At 53.8% G+C, this 22,502-nt stretch overlaps 2 protein-coding genes across 3 annotated transcripts; one reads left to right on the top strand and one right to left on the bottom strand.

Moving 5' to 3' along the window:
* The first annotated feature begins 395 nt into the window (after positions 1-395).
* HSPB9 (heat shock protein family B (small) member 9) lies at positions 396-878 on the top strand. Its single transcript, XM_054593674.1, has one exon. The coding sequence runs from the start codon at positions 396-398 to the stop codon at positions 876-878; it is 483 nt and encodes a 160-aa protein (XP_054449649.1).
* Positions 879-1,705: 827 nt separating this feature from the next.
* RAB5C (RAB5C, member RAS oncogene family) lies at positions 1,706-21,732 on the bottom strand. Of its 2 annotated transcripts, none has more exons than XM_054593645.1 (6): positions 21,637-21,732; positions 6,364-6,618; positions 4,471-4,622; positions 4,156-4,278; positions 3,155-3,248; positions 1,706-2,624 (listed from the first exon to the last, which is right to left on the bottom strand). In XM_054593645.1, the coding sequence occupies exons 2-6, from the start codon at positions 6,527-6,529 to the stop codon at positions 2,509-2,511; spliced, it is 651 nt and encodes a 216-aa protein (XP_054449620.1). In that variant the 5' UTR covers positions 6,530-6,618; positions 21,637-21,732; the 3' UTR covers positions 1,706-2,508. The 2 variants fall into 2 exon arrangements, with proteins under 2 accessions (XP_054449620.1, XP_054449619.1); XM_054593644.1 differs by lacking the exon at positions 21,637-21,732 and adding an exon at positions 7,083-7,200.
* Positions 21,733-22,502: the final 770 nt, after the last annotated feature.

Below are 22,502 nucleotides of genomic sequence, written 5' to 3'. Positions count from 1 at the left end.
AATCCTTCTTGTCCCCAAGCCAGATTCTTGGAAGGGCAAGAGCCCCGAAGGCTCAGTGTCATTTCCACCCTCCGGCCTTTGGCATACCCAGTTAGGCTCTCTGATGGAGTTGGGGTGGGGCCCAGGAAAGGGGCAGGGCCCAGGATAAAAGCAGCTACGGGCGTGCCAGGGAGAATGACAACGTGACCCATGGAGGCAGTACGTGCACAGCTGACCCCAGACTCTGCCTCTGCCAAAGCACAGGGAGCCCCGCTGAACAAAGCAGAGCTGAGCCGGAGAGGAGCTGGGCGGGGCGCCGGAGGACCCTGCGTCCTCGCGTCCCATCCCTGCGCGCGAGCGCTGGGAGCTGTATTTATTAATAGCCTCGTGCCCTTGGACAGCAGTTGCTCATTCGGATGCAGCAGGTCGGTAGCGGTCTCCCCAGCGGGAGCCAGGTGGCGTCCTGCTGTCCCAGCGCAGCCCTCGCAGCACAGAACCAGGTGGCCACGCTGCCAGTGCAGCTGCTCAGAGATGATGGGGCAGCTGTGCAGGACAATGTCCACGCGGAGAATGGTTTCCAGATGAAGGTGGATGCCCATGGCTTCCGTCCCGAGGAACTGGTGGTGCAAGTGGACGGCCAGCGCCTGAAGGTGATGGGCCAGCGGCAAAAGGAGAGCTACAGCCCGGATGGAGTTTCCTACCGCATGGCGCAGAAGGTGCGCCGCCAAGTGCTGCTCCCGCCGGACCTGGATCCCGCCGCCATGACCTGCTTCCTGACCCCCTCGGGCCATCTGTGTGTCCAGGGCCAGTGCCGTGTGCTGCCACCCCCTGAACCCCCAACGGGACAGTCCTCAAGACTCAGGATTCGCGACTCTAAGATGGGTTCCAACCCAGCCTGACCCAGTAAACCACCACAGTGAGCAGCAGCCTTTGGCATCCGTGGTCTTTTCTCAGGGCTGGGGCCAGAGCTGGAAAGGCACCTCAAGGTGGTGGTCAACTAAAAGTCAGACCTCTGTGGTCCTGGGAGAAGCTGGGGCGGGCAGGGGGTGGGGTTGGGAAGTGGTTAGAGAGGAAGAGCGGTGTGGCCCCGCTCAGCTCTGCTCTGCCCAGCAGCGCCAGCAGGGAGCAGCAGAGGGCCGGGAGGGCCGGCAGGGCCCGAAGACCGCCTGGTTCCAGAACCAGCAGGGGGCCCACTGGAGACCAGGGACCGAGGGCTCAGACCTGGCGTGAGGCTGCTCATTGGTGCTGCTTCCTCTTCAGGGAAGGGGTGAGAGGACCCATGCCCTCACAGTCCTGACACAGATCAACCAAAACCCCCAAAGAGCTTGTTTCTGGTTTCAGAGACCAACCTCCTTCCACCCCCCCTTTTTGTGGTGTTTTGGTTTTGAGACCAACTATTTTCAAATCCAGACTGCACATCACCCCAATATGATCTAGAGGTGGTGGGGGAGAGGGAAATGCAGGACCCTCAACTTCAGACTTGGTGAGATTCGGTCCCAGGTCATTCTTGCTCAGCCCCTCAGCCGCCAAGCACTGCTAACTGCAAGGGCCTCTTTCTCTTGCCCGCCACGGCCATCAGAACCCCTCACCGGGGGGGTGGGCAGCTTTGTTTAACAAGATTCAGCGGTCCATTTTAAATTAACTGTAAGTAAGCTAGAGAGCACATAGTCTGATAAATTCTGCTAGAGAGAGACAAGACAGACAAGCAGGAGGTCGATCCATTGGCTGACTATATTGACAAGATACTGATTGGTTACATGTTGAAGAAAACATACAATACAAAATACAGAAAAAGTTGGTTCCATTCCCTCCCACTCCCCCCCCTTACCCACCCACCCACAAATACTCATCATCGTGATTTGGTCAGAACAGGGCTCAGAGCCAGAGGTCAGGGTGACCAAGGATGAGGGGCGGGGGGGGTGGACTGTGGGCAATGGGTTTGTGGCTGTCACAATAATGCTGTGGTTTCTCTCCCAGCTGAGAATCAGGGAGGGGTGAGGGGGGACTGCAGCCTGATGCCAGCCAGCCAGCCAGCCAAGGGAAGAGCTGTCTCTCCCTTCCCTAGTCCCTAGGGCCTGCCCCATGGCCCAGAACCAAGCACACCTCCAACACATTAAGGATATGGATGCTCTTGCTGAGCCTGCCAATCAGCAAGAGCAAAAGAGGGTAACTGCTCCAACCCCTGCCGCCCCATATACAAGGGTGGGGGGAACAAGGGCACGTGGCTACAACCAGCAAAGGGAGAGTGGGAGAGCAGTAGAAAGGGCAGGAAGTGGGAAGAGAAGATCATATATATTAAAAAAGTGACTTAAGACTTAAAATTGCATTAGTATTTGTACAGAAAGGTGCAGGTGGGATAACTCACTCCGGCCTATGAACAAAATTATATGGAGAAATCATGGTGGACCCCTCCCCCTGCCCCCCCACCCCCCAGTGGTGGCCCGAGTAGTTAAGTGCGATCGGTTAGAGTGGATTCCAGTCGGGTTGTTCAGGCGGAGGAGCTGGGGGCAGTGGGCAGGCAAGGGGGGCTCAGTTGCTGCAGCACTGGCTCCTGCTAGCTGGGTTGTTCTCCTGGAGGTCCACACCTCGGTTCCGGCCCGGAGCACCAGTTGCATTCTGGGGCTCGTTCTTGGGGAGCTTCTTAGCTGTTTGGGAGAGGAGGGAAACGTGTTTGGGGGGATACTCCAATACTGCCTCCCAGTCCACTTGAATAGGATCGGCCTTCACCACCCAATCGGTGATAGGAGGCTTCACTTCCACGTGCCAGGTGCATTCTGAGTGTTTCAGGAAACTGAGGCAAAGAGAGGTGCAATGACCTACTCAAGATCAGAGTTAAAAAGTGGTGGAGCTAGAACTTGAACCAAGGCGGAGTGACTTCAGAACCCAATGGGCTAAAAAACCCCTAAGAAACGGGTAGGATGGTGACAGTGGGTTTTAGGTGGATGGCGAACTCAAAAGTCAGGAAGTGAAACACTGAGACTCTGACCCAGGCTTTAGAAACTTCTGGGGTGAACTATCTACAGCTAGAAAAAGTGATTTTTATAAAGAAAAAAGTGATTTTATTACAATATTGAAAAGGGCGAAAGATCGGTCAGCGAAGGGGCCCCACAGACTACTACAGAACAGCCGGCAAGTGCTATGCCCCTGTGGGGGAAGAGGAGGGGAGGCGGCTTACCTATTGCCATGAAAATTTCATTCACGTTCATTGCTGTCTTCGCTGATGTCTCCATGAACAGCAAGCTGTTGTCGTCTGCATAGGCTTGTGCTTCCTGATTTGGATGGAGGTGAGAAAGTGGGTGGGAGGGAAATGTTGACAGATGGCAGGGGCTGGGGCCCGGAATAAAAAAGTCTTCCCTGATTACAGTGCTTTATACACAACAGAGACAACACAGGGGTTTCCGGGCCTACAGCTCTCCAGTCTGGGTCCGTCTGAGACATCTACACCACGCACCCTGCTCCCCACTTCGGGCACGGCACCTCTCAGCTCGCGAACATCGGCAGATGTTTTATGCAGATGTCCCTATGTCCATTCTGCCTTCTTGCTCTTCAAAATCAGTAGGCTAGGAAATACTTCTAGAAAATCAGCCTACTAATTACAGTTGCGCATTTGAACAAAAGCACAGAAGTATGTGCATATTGACTGCAACATTGTTCCCAGTCTTTTCTTATTACAAACAACCTCAAAGTCCAGCAGTTAGGGACTGGTAAAAAATAATAAGTATACAATATGTAAAACACTCTTGTCTACTGAAGAAAGGGATTCACAGGCATGCACATATTTCTGAAAAGATGAGAAACTGAGGAACTTGGGGGAAGGGAGATTGACTTTCTAGGGTTAGAAACTTAAATTTGATTCTATATACCTTCTTGTACTATTTAAATTTTACTATGTGTATGTAGTACATGAAAAGAAGTGTTTCTTTTTCAGTAAGTCTCATTAAAAAGTTCACAGAAAAAATAAGCAGAAACTTCAGCTACCTGTATGCACACACCCCCTACTGCCACGAAACAGGGAGAGGCACTTCCTTTTGGCCCAGGCTCAAGTCAGGCGAGGACAGAAGATACAAGCGCCCCCGCTGCCTCCCAGGGTGGCCCTTCCTGAAGTCCCTGCGTAGCCCGAGGAAGGCCCCGTGCAGCAGGCTCACTCCTCTCCCAAGTCCTGCCCATCCCCCACACCTGGAATTCCACGGCTCTCTTGCTGGCCAGGTCTGCCTTGTTACCCGCAAGCGCGATGACAATGTTGGGGCTGGCCTGCCTCTGTAATTCCTTCACCCAGTTCTTGGCCCGTGCAAACGTATCCTGGGAAGACAGGGCCGGAATGTCAAAGGGACAGAGGAGGCATTCTGCCCAAGGCCGCTCACTAGAGAAGCTCCAGCTGGCAGAGCCAAGGTGTCTAAGACGTCACCAGCCTGAGACACCCCCAAACAACAGAGGAAATCTGCCCATACCCCATCCAGGAACAAGGATCGAGAAGTAAGGGAAAATCTTTACTGTGTTGGTGATGTCATAGACCACGATGGCGGCCTGGGCCCCCCGATAGTACATGGGGGCCAGGCTGTGATACCGCTCCTGGCCAGCTGTGTCCCAGATCTCAAACTTGACTGTTGTGTCGTCCAAGCAGACGGTCTGTGTGAGGAAGGCCGCTGTAGGAGGGAAGGTGGTGTTACCGGGCAGGGAGGCGCTCAGGAAGCCACCCCCACTATCTCCACCGTTGTGTCCAGGCTTTGGCACTCAGAAGCCGTCCCCCGAGCTGGGCACAGAGAAGCCCCCGACACGGCAACCAAAGCAGGCCTGAGCAGGCAAGCGGAGTCTGTGCGCTCGCATTCGTGCCACGGGGGCTGCGGGACACATATGCTTTATAGACCCACACTTGGCAAGGGCAGGAGACGGGAAGCCTGCGAACACCTGAGCCAGTTCAGGAGCACTCCCCGAGGAGGAATACAACAAGGGGCAGAAGAAGAAAAGCCTAGGGAGCCCTGGCTGGTGTGGCTCAGTGGACTGAGCTTCAGCCTGTGAACCAATGGGTCACCGGTCCGATTCCCAGTCAGGACACATGCCTGGCTTATGGGCCAGGTCCCCAGCAGGGGGCGTGCAAGAAGCAACCACACATTGATGTTTCCCTCTCTTTCTCACCCCCTTGCCGTCCTCTAAAAATAAATAAAATCTTTTTTCTTTTTTCTTTTTTTTTCAAAAAAAACACCACCCATTTCTCCTCTCAGGGAGATCCAGCTGGAAACCTCCCTAGTCCCTCAGTTTGCTCCAGCCCAGGGGTGTTGCTGGCACCCAGGGGTGTTGCTGGCCCTCTGCTTCCTGAGGACACTCTTCCACGCTTGGCTATGCGGGGACGCCTGAAGTACACACTGTTCTACCGCCAGGTGAAGGCTGGGTGGCCAGCTTCCTAAACGCTCCTGCCACCTCAGGGCACACTGGCTAGCCACAATCCCCGACTTTGAACTCGACCCATTCCTGACCGGCCACCCTGGGACTTGACCTTCAGGAAACACAGTGGCCCTATCTGTAGTCTGAGGAGGCAGGGGGACGCGCAGCACCTGTACGTGTGCGTCCTGGAGGAGTCCCTGAGCTGGGCCAGGCAGGAGGGAATCCCCATGGCCCCGGGACCCAGCAGCGGACCCCAGAGAGCTCTGTCTGTGGAAGTCTGCCCGCCCACCCACCTCCCCCATGGCCCTGAGGACACAGGCGCTGCCTCACTTCCCCCTCTCTGGCTCCTGACTCGAGTGCTGAGGAGGCAGCAGCAGACCGCTGACATGGCCCGTTTTGTTTCCAGCTGCATGGAAACCTCCTACCAGCCACCAGGGTAGAGAAAAGATGACTCAAGCCCAAGGTCGGCCCTGGCCCCTCAAGGTTTGTACTGGCCACAAAGGCAGGAGGCTGAGCCCAGACCTTTACATCCTAAATGCTGAGCACTGGGAAATCAATGACAGGCTCTGAGCTCAAGAAAGGGTGAAGGTCAGCTTCAGAAATGCCAGCTCACTCACCAGGCCATTTCCCCATTTTGGTTAGTGGGAGAGGGCAGGGCAGATGCATGGCCTGGCCCAGTGAGAAGGCCCTGTGGGAATCCAGAGCCCGCTTCTCCCGTCCCCGAGGCTGGGTCAGCGGAAGGGTCTTCACCGAGGCCACACAAACAACAAAGAGGCAGAACGCGGAGAGGAAGCCGGTTTTGACTCCCAGCTAATTCTCGCTACGAGCTCCCTGGGCCTCCGACCTGGAGGCCTGCTGCTGGACTTGCTTCCAGGGCCCAGACGAGGAAAGGTGCCGCTGCTCCAGGTGTGTTTGGTCTCTCTGGGCAGGCAGCTCCCTTCTACTCAAAGCCAAGGCACTTCCCTGGCCTTCCTGAGGCCACCCCTGTCCCTTGTGCCCACTCACCTCCAATTGTGCTCTCCTGGTACTCGTGGAACTGTCCCTTGACAAAGCGGAGGACGAGGCTGGATTTGCCGACCGCAGACTCCCCCAGCAGGACCAGCTTGAACTGACAGATCTTGTTTCCAGCAGCTGGTCCGTTGGGTCTCGCTGCACCTCCCCGACCCGCCATGGCCCGTCCCACTGTAGTGGCACCAGTGAGCGTGAGGGCGGGGGCCGGCGCTATGCAAAGAGGCACTTGGTGGGAAGGGGGGCCTCCAACTGCAAGTGAGAAACCAGAAGTCCTGGCTTAGCCCAGGGACTGCTGCGCAGCGGGTCCCTCTTAAATCACAGGGCCCCCCTCTGCCCTCCCTGATGACCTGGCTGACGGTCTCCCCTCTCCTCGGCCCCCTGCCCTCCACCCCAGAAAGCCAGGAGAAGAGCCCTGCTAGGCTGCAACACACAGGCACCTGCTCTAGAGCCACATGAGTGGTGAAGAGAAGAGCAGTCTCCCAACTTTAGGTTCATGCTTCTGGGCAAACCCAAGCGTGTACATTCACGCACAGATAAATGCACACACCGGGCTGCTGACAGTGGAGTCAACAGGCTCCTTGGGGTACCAAAAGATTGCCCAGGGAGAAAGTAGGATCTAGGTCACCAAACAATGAACTTTGCCCACAGCCCAGCTCTGCGTAAAGCACAGGGAGTCCCGGGAGAAAGCTCTTCAGACAAGTGGCTTCACCAACCTTGTGAGCACTCAGGGACCAGCGCCTGGCCAGCTAAGATGTTATTAAAATAGCCATTTTGTCCTGCCATCTCCAGAAGGACTGCCCGATTTTCTCAGTCCGAGGCTGGACTGTGCACTGGAATGAAAGCCTCATCCTCAGCGGCTTCCCCCGAGCTCTCTCATTTTTATGGGCCAGAAGTCTCACACACATTAAAAAACCAAACACACACAAAACCAAACACACACCAACGGCTGCCAAATTTCCCTTTTAAATAGAGACCTCAGTTCCATTCTCTACTGGCAGAGGGTGACACAGAGGAGGAACAAGGGGGAGGAGTATGGGCGGGCGGGGACACACAGGGGACACCAAGGTCTGCGTCCTGGTCTTCCAGCGCTGACATCGTAGTCACTTGGCTAGTGATAGCTTTGGGGGCACGGTTTTTTTTTTTTAAGTTTTGAAACCACAAAAGATGAGCAGCCTATCTTCAGAAGCCTCTAGAAGACTTATATTAAAAGACATCAGGACATACACAGAGTGCTTTACAAACAAGTACTGTGAGCAGGGAGCATGTTCCGAACACTGCAGAGCCCAAACTCCAGGAGGGTCCCTCGAACAGGACCCCGACAACAGCCCTACCTGTCCCCGGGCAAAGGGAGTGCGCTCCCCTGCCCGCAGGACAGGACGGCGGGGGGGGGGGCGTGTAAATGAAAAAGGGGGGCTCTGTAGGAAGCAGTGGTCTGCACTGCGCAAGACACTGACAGCAAAGGGTTTGCTTTGTGCGACCTCCAATCGCTTTTCACATTGAAGTTCTCCCAGCAACGCATTTAAAAAGTTCAGCTTCAGGAAGAATGATTCACTAACCAGGAACAAGGGTTTCCTTTCTGGACAGCACCAAAGGAAAAGAGATTTGAAATAGGGCCACCTCTTCCCCAAGAGTCCAAGGAAGGAAGAATGGGCGGCAGGGGAGGGGAGATCTCAATTAGTAAAAAGAAATGCCAGCTCTGAAATATTTTATTGTTTAAGATGCCTTCTCTTTTTACCTTCATCAATGGTTTTGCAAGACTCTATGGCCCTTGAGACAAGTCTGTGCTTCTGGCTTCTTTGAGATGCCTTCCTCACAATGCCTACGTACATACTGGGAATTCAAAGAGCGCTTACCAGATGAAATAATTTTCAGAGACTGCTAACATTTACTGAGCAATTGCACAACCATTATGCCCTTTAACCTTTAAGACGAAGCCTGATACTCATGTATAATGCCCTGCTCAAGGCCACCTGGTATACAGGTGACAGAGACTGGTTGCAAACTTGGGTTGCCTGCGAGCTCATTTGTCTCCCTGCTACCCTTCCTGCTGTGGAAGAAAGGTGGAGACAACGTCCACCTCGTGTTTGGTTCAGGGTTGCTGGATGAATGAGACTCTCTATTCGTGGCAGCAGCTCTGCTGGCCAGTGAGGTCTGGCTCCAGCCTGCAGTGTTCAGTCACCGTGATCTCTCTGTACCTGAGTGCTCCCAACGGTGGGAGGTGCCGCCCCGGGCCAGGCAGGACCACAGCAACAGAGGGAAACCACAATGGACTCACAGGGTGGTTAGGATCACAGATCCATGTGACACAGTGTTGACCAAGCAACAGAGTGTGGCTGGGGCACTAGAAAGGGAGGCATGAATGAGTGGGGGGAAGGGAACAGATGGTGAAGTTCCCAATTGGAAAGAAAAAAGCAGTTGGGACTATGGTTACCAGCACCTACACGACAAGAAAAACAGAGGTACTATCTAAATCTTGTCCCTATCAAACCAGTGGATTTCCAAACCTGCCTAGCACAGAATCCGGTTTTTTAACATGTCAGAAGGAGAGACAAGTAACTTACGCAGTGGTTCTCGACTCTCTCTGCACGTCACAATCACGTGTACAGCCAGCCCTCGGAGGTGCCCATGGAGGTTTGGAGGAGCGCCGGGTATCTGTGTTTTTTTAAAGTACTGTAGGTCCTCCACCTGGCACACACTGGCCGGTGACATGTTCTGCCTGGATGCTGGCCCTGCCTCCCAGGGGCACCTGAGCAGGCACACACCTAGCACTTTTCATGGCCTGCTGCCTCGTGATTTTCCTGGTCCCACGTGGTGATCACATGAACAGGGTTGGAGAACCTTCCCAGACGAGAATGCACAGCGGAAGCTGATTTTGCCATGAAGGGCACACCCAGGCACGGAGGAGGGGGGAAGGCCTCGGACGGGAGAGGGCCGCACCCAGGGCCCTGGGAAGCTTCCCGTCTGCCCTCCCCTCCCTAGCAGGTGATAGAGGTGAACTCACGCCAGGATCTGGACTGCCGCCTAGGGGAGGGAATCTCACTGAGGGACTCCTTCCTCCTGAACCAGTTGCAAGAATCATCCAGGGTGCAGTCCAGTGACGCAATGAAAGAAAGCACTGGGGGGTAGGCTACCCCTTTCACCACAATGCACACGAAAGGGCAGAAGGGGTCCAGCTCCTAAACGCTCTGGCCCTGTGACCTGGAATAATGGGCATATGCCCAGCCAGCTCTGGGGCCAAGGGCAGGAGAGAAAGAAAAAGCAGAACACTGTTCTTCCTGGCTTTGGGTTCCTCTGCTCTGGATACCACAGCGGGTCTCAAACTTTCTTCATTAGAATCACCCTAGGCATTTAGAAAATAACCCTGACCAGCTGAATTGGACTCTCTAGAAGTGGAGTCTCTTCTCTAATCCATGAAGTCACCCACTCCATACTTCATGCCCTTCCTGGTAAGAGGGTGAACAATTCCAGCTGATGGGTGTCTCTCACGCTTCCTGTTTGCTTCAGCGACTTCCTCTAGCTGACAGTCCCAGCACAGCTTGGAGAGCGAGCTGACTAGGGAAACCAATCAGAGTCTGTTGACCAGAGGCTGGGCTGGCGACTCACTCACTCCAGGCTCACTCAAGGTTAGCCAGAAAAGGGGCAGGGGCGGGGGGTGGCAGGCAGTGAGAACCAAGTGACCTTGCGCAGCACCCCGGAGGTGGCTCTGGCCAGTGATTCTTAAGCTACCTTTTATTCTGGAAAAAAGCATTCCTGAATATTGAACATCACAAGAGTTGTGCTAGAGAAGACAACAGCAGAAGCAACTTGATGGCTTAGAGAGAAGGAAACAGGGGACACAGGAAGAGAGGTAATTATGTTCAAAGGCTGAGGTAGAAGACATTTAAAGTCTCGGATCAGCTCAGGGATGGTTTACCCACAGACTCAAGGACACAGCTCTTCCTCAAAGAAGAAAATTGCCGCTGCCACACACAGGAGCAGACGGCAGACCCACGGCAGGACTAGCCGGGGCTCTGGCTGGATGCAGACCCAGAGGAAAGAAGGCTCTGAAGCGACACAAGCCATGCGCCACATGAGGTACCTACTCCCAGTTTCAGCACAACTAGCAGATCAGGACTTGGGAGGCTGAACCAGGTTTAGTTAAAGCCTGGCTCTACTGTTTATTAGCCAAGTGACCTTGGCCAAACCAGACAAGCAACCGCTGCCAGCTTCAGTCCCTGACCTATAAAATGGTATTATTTAATACTAATCGTATAGGGCTGTTGGAAAGTTTAAGTGAAACAATGCATGGCATATACAGCACAGTATTAGGCTGAAGGTAAAATCCCAACAAGTGGTAGGTTTATTATACTAAGAGGCTAACTAGTTTTGACTCACTGGTTGTCAAAGCTCAAAAGATCTTTATTTTTTTAAAGATTTTATTTATTTATTTTTAGAGAGAGGGGAAGGGAGTGAGAAAGGGAGAGAAACATCAACGTGTGAAAGAAACATCCATTGGTTGCCTCTGGCACGCCCCCAACTGGGGACCTGGCCCACAAACCAGGCATGTGCCCTGACTAGGAATCGAACTGGTGACCTCTTGGTTTACAGGACGACGCTCAACCCACTGAGCCACACCACCCAGGGCTCGAAAGGTCCTTGAAGACCTAATCCTCCTCTTCCCAAATACAGAGGAAATGAAGGTGAGGCAAGGTGACCTGCTCAGGGTCACAGCCAGATGGTGGCAGAGCCAGAGCAAGGGACTCTTAACTCCAGCAAGGCTTCCCCATCAGAGATAGAAAACCCAAGAATATTACCCCTACCGTTACATCGACCAAGGCTAATGCGGCTGCCACCTTCCTGCATGCTTTAATAAAACACGGTTGTCACTATGGAAGAATGAGGACATTTCCATAGGCCCTACGCCTCCCCTGGAGAGGGTAAGAGAGGAAGCGTGGCCTCGGAAGCCAGGGTGAAATCTAAAAAGCACTCTGATAGGTGCGCCAGGCCAGGTCTGGGCTCTTCGCCCCACTGCTCAGTCGGAGGCTTAGGGGAGGCGGCAGCAGGAGAGGGAGCGGGCGCTGCCCCTGCACAGCCACGGCCAGATGACTCCCTTTCCAGGGGGAAGCGGGGTAAGTTGGAGGGGGACTAGGAGTGAGCCGAGTCCCATACCACGGGGTCAGGCCAGCCTGTCCCAACTGTCTTAACTGAGACTGATTTCACCTCACTCCCCTTTCACTGCTAAGACTCTTCTGGGACCGCGTGCCTAGACGTGCACAGCACAGCGAGCGCCCGATGGGAGTCCACGAGAGCTCTAGCTGAGGTCACTAACGCCACCAACACCCGCCAAAGGGGCCAGTGTGCAGGGGCATCAAGAAGCTCAAACCCTGCACACCCATGACCAAGTGGACCGTCCCCACACTGCCCAGGCTGAGCTGGAGCTCTGCCGGCGTCAGCGAGGACAGAGTGCAGCCGCTTCTGCGGCCCTTCCCCCTGTGCGAAGTGGCCTGATGTGTCGCTCGGGGCAGATGCTACACTGGGTTAGGTGGAGGCCCCCTGAGGGCCTGACCCCCAGCTTCCCAGAGCCCTGCCCCAGCAAGAACACAAAGAAATCCCTCCCCGAGCGCCAGGCTGCTTTCTCAGCTCTCTCGGCCACAGACGGGTCCCCCGGGGAGGCTGAGAGAAGCGGAGTCAGTGCTAACGTCAGGGCAAGGATGGAAGCCTCCAGTCCCTGCTCCCTCTAGTCCTGCGCCCACAGGGAGGGAGGCTGTGGGGCAGGGGGGCATCTCCGTGCAGCTGCTGGCACAGCTTGGCCAGCGTGCTCTGCCCATGTCCACAGAAGGGTCCCAGGGTTCATGGCAGCTCTAGGATTCTAGGGGGACCTCACGGGTCCTGGTGGCCAACAGAGGAACCAGGTATTTGGGTGACAGGTTAGGGAGGAAGGCCGCCTGAACAGGGGACAGCCTGCGGTTGTACCAGCAAGGCTTGTCCTGCCTACCGATTCAAAGAAGCACCCAGGGCCCATGTCCTAACAATGACGTTCTCACGAGATTACTCTCCCTAGGAAGGCCTGGCCTCCGACTCCGCACGGCTCAGTCCACGAGGTTGTGGCAGATTTTCGGGTCTCATCCTGGACAGCTCTACAAGACACCTCAAGCAAAAGCTCAGTTTGCAGTCTGGCACTTTCTGCAGCACAAATCGACACACACGGCCAGCTACCGGGCACGGGGCGGGGGACGGGGGACGGGACTGGAGTCGTGCGAGGGCTCATCCCCCACCCCCACCCCTTCACCTGCCAGTGCAGGCGGGATGCTAAGAAGAGAGCCAGCCAAGGCACAGTCCTTCCCTGGCCCCGGCCCACGCCTGCCCGGCCCCACGATGGAGCACGAGCTATGTGAAAGGCAGCCGGAGGGACACAGGGTGGCTGCCGAGCCGAGAGCCTCACAGCTGTCCTGTATTTGTCTTACTCGTGCATTAGCAGCTCGTTAGGACAGTTCTAACTAGAATCTCAGCCACGCAGGGCCCACCTTCCCCTCTGGCCTGGGAGGATCGCTGTAGGGACCGGAAGTACCGGCCAGCACAGCTGCCACTTCTGCTGCTGCCCCCAGACCCAGAAAGATGCCAAGAACCTCTGCCGAAGGCCAGGGCCATCAGCGGCACCTGTTCATTCACGCCGACAACTGCAACAGATACCTCTTATAAACCTTTCCTGTCTTTACAAAAACCAAAAATCACAAGAAAGCCGATTTACTTCACTACCCTCTTTGTCTTGCCCTCGGCTCCTAAACAGACAGCAGAGGGCACAGGTCATGTTCATGAGGAGAGTAGGGGAAAAGAGAATGGGGCATCAGATACCACAAACCAAACTCCTCTTGCTCGGCTACCACACATACGGTGGCCAGAGGTGGCCCGACCAACAACGGACGAGGCTGAAGTTGCCACTATGAGATCTGAGGGACATGGCTGCTCTCAGGAGCCTGGGCGCCAAAGGACAATACTGTAGGCCGACTTTTTCTTTCTTAATTTTTTGCTGAACAAAATGTAGAATGGTGCCAGGTGAAGAAATCAGGCAATGAATAGGTCTGAACAAGTTTCAATGAATATATCACACTCTACTTCCATGGCCCCAAATTCTCAAAAGACTGTTGTGGATGGAGGGGTGGGAAAACTTGGGGGCTTGAGAGTTAGGAGCGAGGTGGTGAGGGAAATTAAGGGCACTGTTGCAGATGAAAGGGGTCGCAAAACAAAATCCTCAAAGCCTGGACTATGTGGGTGTCCTCTGTTTTAACAGCATGTAGCATCAAGCCTGACACGCAGCAGGGGCTCACAAATGCGGGAAGCAAGCCTGGAACGCAGGCCTGGTTAGGTCTGGCGAGGCGCCGGGCGGCTGAGGGTGTGAACACACACCAGGCGGCTCAGGGTCCCAAGGGAGCCACGGCCCGTGAAGAAGCCGCCTCACCCCAGGCGGGCCCTGCTGCACAGGGCTGAATGAAGAGCGCAGGTGCGGGCGCCAAACTCCAGTTCAAGTCCTGGAGCTCTTGGCCTCGTGTTGTATCGCTGAACTCACTTCCTCACGTGTGACATGGAGGGAAGAGTGTCCATCTCCCAGGGCCGTTGGGAAAAGGGTGCTCACAGGGCGCTCGGCAAAGCGCCTGGCTCAGAGCCAGGCTCAGAATGTTCCCGGGGCCAGGGAGCACCCGCCCCTCAAATCCCAATGAAGGAAGTGGATTCCTCAATCAGAACTTTCAGTACTGTTCACGGATCCCTTTTGTTTCCAGTTTCCCTGGACTCCACTCTTCACTGCCCCTCATTAGGAAGGAATGCTGAATTGGACAAGTGCTACAGTTTGCGTGTTTGTGTCCACCCAAAATCCATGTTGAAATCCTAATCCCCACGTGACGGTATTGAGAGACGGTGCCTTTGGGAGATGATTAGGCTGTGAGGGCAGAGCCCTCATGATCGGGGTTAGCGCCCTGTTAAAAGACGCTCCCGGGAGCTTCCTTGCCCCTTGCATCGTACAGGGGCACAGCGAGAAGCCAGCAGTCTGCAGCCCAGCAAGGGCTTTCACCAGAACCTGCCCACGTGGGCACCCTGGGCTTGGACTTCCAGCCTCCAGGACTGTGAGAAATAAATCTCCTCTTTTTTAAGCCACGCAGTCTGTGGGGTTTCAGGATAGCGGCCTGAGCGGTCTCAAACAACTTTCACCTGTGTCCTAGGACAGGGACAGCTCACACCTGATGTGCCCTGTGTGTCCTAGCAACAGGTCTAAACTTGTCTTCTCTGAAGACTGGCTTCCACAGCCACAAAAATGGAGGGAGAGAACACCACTATCCTGAATAAATAAATAAATAAAAGTCAGCACTGGGTTGAAACTCCCAACCAGGCAAACTATAGGCCCTTAAAAAACAAACAAACAAACAAACAAACAAAAACAGCCCTTCAACACAAACCATCTTAAAGCCCGAATGCCCTCCCTTCCATCTCAAAGCCTCTTTCAGGAACGGGAAGAAGTGGTTCAGTTGTGGAGAGGGGGAGGGGACGGGACTAGGACAGCTGACAAAGAAACCAGAGTTCCTTTTAAAAACTAGGCTGAAAATACTAGAGGTTTGGAAATCAACGTCATTAATCACCAGAGCCTCTGAGCAGCTAAAAGAACGATCTGATGACTGGGAAATCAGCCAGGGCTAGGGAGGCCACCCGTGCCCTCCCCGCTGCCTGGGATGCTTCTGACAGAGCCACCTGAAGGGACACACATGGAGCTATGAAGAGACGGCAAGAGGCTTGTAAACCAACTCCTGTTAATATCCCAAGTTAGTGTTTCCAGCAGGGCTCAAGTTACACACCTTCAGAGGGCAGACAGTACAACGGCAGGATTTAAGCTGGTCAATGAGTCAGGATCAAGCCCAAAGTGACAGCCCGCCCCGAGCGCGCCCAGAGCCATAAGCCCTGCACAAACCCTCTCAAAGGGGTGGTTCACTTTTGAATGGCAGCCAAAAAAAAAAAAAAAAAAAGGTTGGCCCAGATTCCCTGGACTCTCTTATGAGACCCAGAATCCTGAAAGGTTTGGCTGGACCACTTAGCACCTGAAATAGAGAAGAATTATTACCTCATCTTCCCAACCGGATAGTAAACTCAAAAGTAAACACCAAATATGACCATTTTTGGATTAGTCAAAGCAGTATGCAGGGGTAGGAGAAGTATGAATGGGCGAGGAGAGAAGCAACACACTGCTCTTGGGATCAATTCCCAGGATGCTCATGCAGCGGATTTCCCAGGTGCACCTGCACCTGACCCAGCTCTGGAGTCTGCAGTGACTGTGACTAACCATCAGGGGAAGGAACAACCTGAATCTGTCCACATAACTCCACACTGACGCACCTGGAGGAAATGCTTGCTCCAAAGGCAGTGGCTTTGGAGAGACAGCCAATTCTAGGGCCGGGGCAGGAGACAGACAAGGTGAGTCCAGAGCATCTCACAGTGCCAAGAACGCGAGGTGCTCAAAAAATGAAAACCCAAACCCCCCACAATGAGCAGGGTAAGTCAAAGGCACCTAAAAGATCTCCCAGGGACCAAAGCTGGAACCGTCTGAGCAATAAAATATAGTATTGGATTATAAACCAAAGTGGAAAATAAATATCCATGAGTCCATACTGATACAAATAACTGAACGAATGGGGAGAACAGACAAATCTCTTGCCAACAAGAATTCCAAATAACTCATAGATACTGTGCCTTCAAGGAGAGGAACATAACCCTTCACTCTTCAACTGTGGGCTACGCATCGTGATTTCCATCCAAGGAGGACAGTCTGAAAGGGGGAGGAGAGACAACAACTTTACAGTGCAGAGACCTGCCGAACGTCCCCTCAGCCAGGTGACCAAGGCTGACACCCACAGGGTAAGGCGTGCTGGCTGTGTTTGCCCTGGATATGGTGTGAGGAGAATGGCACTTTGCCTGTGGTCCTCCTTCCAAAACTCATACTCACGACCCCAGAGTAATTATGAGGAAAATATCAGACAAACCCCAATGAAAGACACGCTACGAAACAGCCGACCAGTGCCCCATGGAACTGTCAAGGTTATGAAAAGCGACAAAACTCTAAGACGCTCTCATGGCCAAGAGGAGCCTAAGAAGACATGACAGCTGAAGTTCATGGATCCTGGAATGGAAAAAGGACATTAGATAAAAACTAAGAAAGTCTGAATATAGTATGAACTTTGGTTACCAATAATGTATTAACACCGGTTCGTCAATTGTGACAAATGTACAATACTAATGGAAGGTGTTAATCATAGTGGAAACCAGGTGCAGGGGTTTGTGAGAAAGCTCTGTATTACCTTCACAATTTTTCTAAACCTATTCTGAAATAAGTTCATTTTTTAAAAAGGCACCAGCTCATCTTGTGACAAAAAGAGATCCGAAGACTCTGGTTACCATAGACTTGTGCTCGCAAAGATGTGAATTTTACAGGGAGCTGGGCCGAGGGGTGAGTGCAAAGGGTCTGGCTGGAGCTCTGTCACTAGGCTGGAGGTCGCCCTGACCGGTGTGGCTCGGTTGGTAGGCGTCATCCCGCAAGACAGAAGGTCACTGGTTCGGTTCCCGGTTGGGGCACGTGCGAGAGGCAACCGATTGATGTTTCTCTCTCACACTGATGTTTCTCTCCCTCTCTTTCTCCCTCCCTTCCCCTCACTCCAAAAATAAATAAATAAAACATTTCAAAGAGTTTTTTTTGCGGGGGGGGGGGGGGGGAAGGTCTTCAGGTGAGGAGAGGAAAATACCCAAATCCTGGCGGCACCCGGCAACGGAGTTTAGAGGCCCTGCCCATAGGTTACCCAAGGCCAGGCTACTCACGCCACAGACCATTCAAACCCCTGCTGGCAGCACTTGCTGAAGCCTACCCTGTCCAAACTGAGCCTGTGCAGATGTGTAAAGTGGCACCCACAGATCACAGTTAAATTCGCCTCCTCTGGCCCTTGCTAGGTCCTGGCCTGGGGTCCCAGCTGCCTCTCACACACAGCGGCAGAAGCACAGCGACCAGATCCACGCGCTGCAGAAGTTCAACAGGACTGCGGGTGGCCAAAGCCAGGCCAGCCCTCTCCTGGGAAACTCTGCCCTGGAAACGGAGGTTTGGAGAGCTCCGCCCTCTGGGATTTAGTCTGTGATCCGTCCCTGACCCCTCCACCACCTGCACCTTAACATTCATCCTATTTACCTGTTTGCTCTCCTGTCTGTGAGTAACTTTCTGGTGGGCGGACTGCAGAAACGTCACCGGCTTTGGGTCAGATGGATGTGAGTGTGACTCCCAGGTCACCACATCCCAGATGCATGAGCTTAGGAAGTGTGTTTAAGGAAATGGGCGGGCATTTGCTTCAAGGGCAGGTGCGAATGTCTGCCCTTGACTACTATGCAGGGCACCATGGGAGGACTGGACATGCCGATCAGAACAGGACATAATCGGCGCCTCTACAGGGCTCACACACATGACCCTCTGGAGCACCTGACACACATGAAACAAAGCTCAGAAAGCTTAGCTTTTACTTGAATTATTGTTTCCACACACAGGAGATGAGGACATTTACTCTGAAAACTAATCTTCTGTTATACCAGACTATTAATGCAGAGGACACCCTAAGAAATACTCTAATTCTCCTCTGCCAAGACTCTTCGAGGCACTCTTACCTGGATTTGGGGACACCCTCATTTACAAATCCTGCCTGAAGCAGTGCTTCTCAAATAGCCTAAGCAAAAGTAACCCTCACTCAAGTTGGCGGGGGGAATACAAAACCCCAAAAATCTGGGAACTGAATCAAAGCAGTCTGCAGCTACCAAAATATTGTCCTCAAGTTTCCTGTTTTAAATTCATGCAAAGTTTGCATTCCAATTTATAATAGATCCAGCGCTGTTTTAACATGAAAATGATTAAAACCAAGTAAGACTGAAGTGCTTAGAAGATGCAAAGACCTCATCTGGTCTGTGGCTCTGAGAAGCCACAGCACATGACCCCACCAGGACCTGGGAACGCCAGTGGGAGAAGCACCGCCATGGCCTTAACCATTCTGTTCTGTAAAATGGGATCACAACCCACATCAATTCTGTTTAACATCTACAAAACAAGAACATATGTGAAACCATGCAGCAGCGCACTGGGCATCACAGCAACACCATGTACAAATGTTGAAGCAGAATCATAGGGATGAATTATGATGTACCTTCAAAACTCCATGGACGTACAATATTGTTACATTGTTGAGTATCTACTTTGTAGCCAGGAACTGGACTAGATCCTTTACCCTCTGTTTCTGATTCCACAAGATATTTTGTATCCTCATTATACTGAAAGAAACAGAGGCTCAGCAAGGTCAAGTAAAAGCCCAAGACCATGCCACTGGTAAATGCGGGAGTCTGGGTGACAACCAGCTCTGCTACTCCAAAGCTCTCTTGCCTTTCGCCACATCACACTGCCTCGCTGTTGACAGGGCAAGGGTTAGAAGAAGAACATTCCTTCTAAGAAGTACTTGCTTGGTGGGGCTGAATTTAAATTTATGACCTTGCTCTGTTTCCATGTAAATTCTAGTGAAAAGAGCTCTTGGCGAAGAGCCACATTCTCCCCACCTGCAAGAGGCAGGCAGCACCAGAGCGAATGAAGGGGCTAAGCAGACGCCAGCTCTGCTGGTTCCCCTGCCCTTAACCCTGCTCAGGGAGACCCCTGAGTCCACTCTCTTTTACTTTCATTTTCCAGCCATCATGGCTTCCACATTCTTAAGAAATTAATGGTACCCTTTGTCCCCGAAGATTACTGCTTGGGACTCATAACTGCCATGGTCTCCAGAGGCAGAGGAAAAGGTGGTCAAGAAAGAGGCCAGGAGGGTGGGGCAGGGGTGAGAGGAAGGAGAGCAGAGGAGGAGCATGGGCAGTGAGGAATGCTACAGGCTCTGTCCTTGGGCCGCCGCCTGCTCACCTCCCTGCTCATTCCTTAACAACGAGACCACACGAGGGCCCGCGATTAGGGAAGATGAAGGCACACATAATCCCAATCCCAGCTCCACCACTCTCTAACTGTATGTTCTAAGACAAGCTACTTAGATTCCTACAGCATCATCTCTAAAGTAGAGGTACAAATCCCACTATTTCCCAGGACCCTTGTGAGGAACATGTGTGAAAAGAACTTTGCAACTTGAAAAAAAATGATTTCTAAAAATTAATGGTTACCATGACTTTATAGTATAAAGGCATAAGAAGACCCTCTAGTCATAAGAGGCAAGAGAGGAGAGAGGAAGGGGATCATCTGAGAGGGGCTTCTATCCACCACAGAGCACCCCCCGCCCCTGCCAAGTGGTGTCAGGTCTCTTGAGATTTCTGGATGCCAGGAGTGGCTGCCGAAACTCCCGGAGCACTGGGGCTTTCCCTGTCTCCCTGAAAGGGAGACCTTCTCCTTCAAAAGCCTATTTCAGAATCAGAGCTGGGCAAGCACGTCCATACAAAGAAGGCCCCCTCGGGAGGCTGGCCAGCCTCACCTTGGGACTTCCGAAGCATTCCAGAAACCACAGCCTACTACTGAGCAGGTACATTTGGTCAGCAGTCAGGCCTCCCTGGCTCTGCCTCTCAGAGGCACCGGGTAACCAGATTAGAGAAACTAGGTTGCTTATACAAGTCTCCAATGACCCTGCAAAGAAGCCCGCACCGATAGAGAGCCAGTGATCTGACTGCTGATTCTAACGAGAAAGGTGTTTTTGTTGTCTGATGAAAAATGAAATAAGTGCATCCCAGGTCTGGCTCAAAAGTTGTAGGAGCCAGACACTGGTGGCAGTCCAGCAGTCAAAAAGCTCTCACAGCAAGAAGACTAACACTTGTAAGTACGTCCAAGAGCAGTAGAGATGGTCCGGAACACTGAAGAGTGACAGAAATTCCCAGAGATTGCATGGCCTTCCCTCCCTTCCTCTGCTGGAGACAGCTAGGGTCAGCCAAGGCCTCCAAGAACCAGGCTGCTCTCATTAAGGTACAGTCTCTGTCCTGTACTTTGGCCACACAACAAAGAACCTCCCAGCTTGATCTGAGACAGCAGCCATTTCACACACCTAAGTCCCAAGCAATAGACCAGGATCAGATGTCAGCACGGGCTGTCTCCTGGAAAGGCTGGGGGAGTCAGCACTTTCTGGGAGGTATGAGAATTGTTTGGGCTACAAAAAGGAGCACATTAAGGACCCAGAGCTGCCGCTGCGATCTCAATGTATTCTTCTGTAATCTACATCTTGTTTAAGCCCAGAAGGGACTGGAGACAGACCCTGGAACTAGAACTGGTGCATACCTGTTGATAAGGGAGGGGTGTGTGAGTTCTGCGTGTGTGCATGCGCACGCCTGTGTTTGGGAGTGTGAAAGAGATCTCCCAGGACCCTTCAGTTCCAAGCTCCTCATTTTGGGTCCTTTTTCTCCTCCCTGGAGACCAGCCGATAGCAGCCCCGGGAGGAGCAGTCCCTCTGAAGCAGCTTGGAAACCACTCCCCAGCTCTGGGAGGACATCCCAGAGCCTGGAGCAAGGGGCGGGGGTGGGGGGGCGGAAGGACGGGAGCGAGAAGATAATGAATGGGCAGATCCACCCTGATCTGTAGCTGGAATTGAGCAAACCTCAGCTAAAATTTTTAGAGGCAGGAAGGGAGATACACAACTAGAAAACAACATAACTAGAGAGCAGGGCTGGGGGGCGGAGGGGACACGACAAGGAGAAGACAGCTCGTTCCTGCTTCAACTCCGCTGGGACCCTGGCTGGCTCTCTGGCTTGAGGAAAGAGAGGAGGAAGTAAGGAGTTGGGGGAGCGTGTGGGTGTGGAATGGGCCCACCCAGGACCCCCACCCCCTCCTCCCAGGAAATCGACATTAAATCCTTCTAGGGCTGGAGGGACAACTGTTTGTGTGGGACGGGGGGCAGGACAAGGGCGACAGACAGCACTCCTCGCCACCTCTAAAAGAGAAGGGGACAGGCTCCTTCCTTCACACCTGGTAAAGATTCCTCCAATTCTTGGAGCAGAGGGAGCGGAACTTAGGTTCTCTCCCTCCCACAACTGGGCTGGACAGGCCGGAGCAGAGCCAGGAGAGTTTCCCGAGCCTCACGAACGGCAGGGGAGGGAAGAAGAGAAGGGCTCCCCTTCTGGCCCGACGCCTGGGGAACTCCTTAAGAGGGGGCTACGGGTCGGAGGAGGGGTCAGTCTCCCTCTAAGCTGTGATGGGCGGGAGGAAGGGCTACCCCGAAGACACCTCAGCACGAGCAAGACACTGGGTCCCGGGACAGGGGCACTCACGGCGGCTCCGGGGCGGCGGCGTTACTTGGGATCGGGGCTCGACAGGCTCCGCTCCTCTCCCCCCCGGCAGTGTCTCCGGCCTCCACTTCCGCCTTTCAGCCGCTCCGGATCCGGATTTCCACGTCCGACCCGCCTCTCGATCCTCCCAGGTGACTGACAGGGATAAGAGACCAATGAGAGGCACTCTTGAGCTCTCCGGACCGGCTCTCAGGCGTCGCCCGAGGAGGGCGCGGGAGACGCGGGAGAGCGCGCGCGAAGGACGGCTGAACTTGTAGTTTGCAGCGCTGGGAGGAGCCGGTCGCCGCCTGGGACTGGGGCGTAGGGTGGAGCCCGCGCCCGGCGAGGCGGAGCCCGGCCCTGAACTTTTTAAAGGCCCAGCCTGCCAAAGGCGTCCCCGCGGGTTGCAGGAGCCCCGAGGAGAAGCGGGTGGCGGAGCGGTGGAAGACCGCAGAAGGCTATGTGTGCAGAATCGGGAAAGGAAAACCATGGTGTAAATGAATAGGCATGAGCTGTCGCTGACCCGGAGAAGCCCCTGGCTGCCTTTTCGGGTCAAGTCAGCCCTAGGAGCCTGATTTTCGGGCGCATTCTGTGATGGGGAAGGTGATAGAAACGCTGAAGGAAGGGTTCTGTGGTGAGATCAAAGGGAGAGCCCCTGCCACTGCCCAGCGGCAAATCACGACCCTCCTCCTTTGGCTCGACTCCAGAACACACCAGGACTGCCTCTGCTTCTGCCTCTGCCTGCCCCGACGCCTGGCCAGAACTAACTCTTGTCACTGACGCCACATACGGAGCCGGACCACTTCCGCCTTGTCTCTCCCCATCCATAAATGCAGATTAGAACCTCTTCTGCTTGCTCCCACCTTGCC

This window comes from Pteronotus mesoamericanus, unplaced genomic scaffold, assembly GCF_021234165.1.
Source record: "Pteronotus mesoamericanus isolate MK-2021 breed Mesoamerican mustached bat unplaced genomic scaffold, CSHL_Meso_final scaffold_476, whole genome shotgun sequence".
Taxonomy (NCBI): Eukaryota; Metazoa; Chordata; class Mammalia; order Chiroptera; family Mormoopidae; genus Pteronotus; species Pteronotus mesoamericanus.
This window is presented reverse-complemented; position numbering and strand designations above follow the sequence as displayed.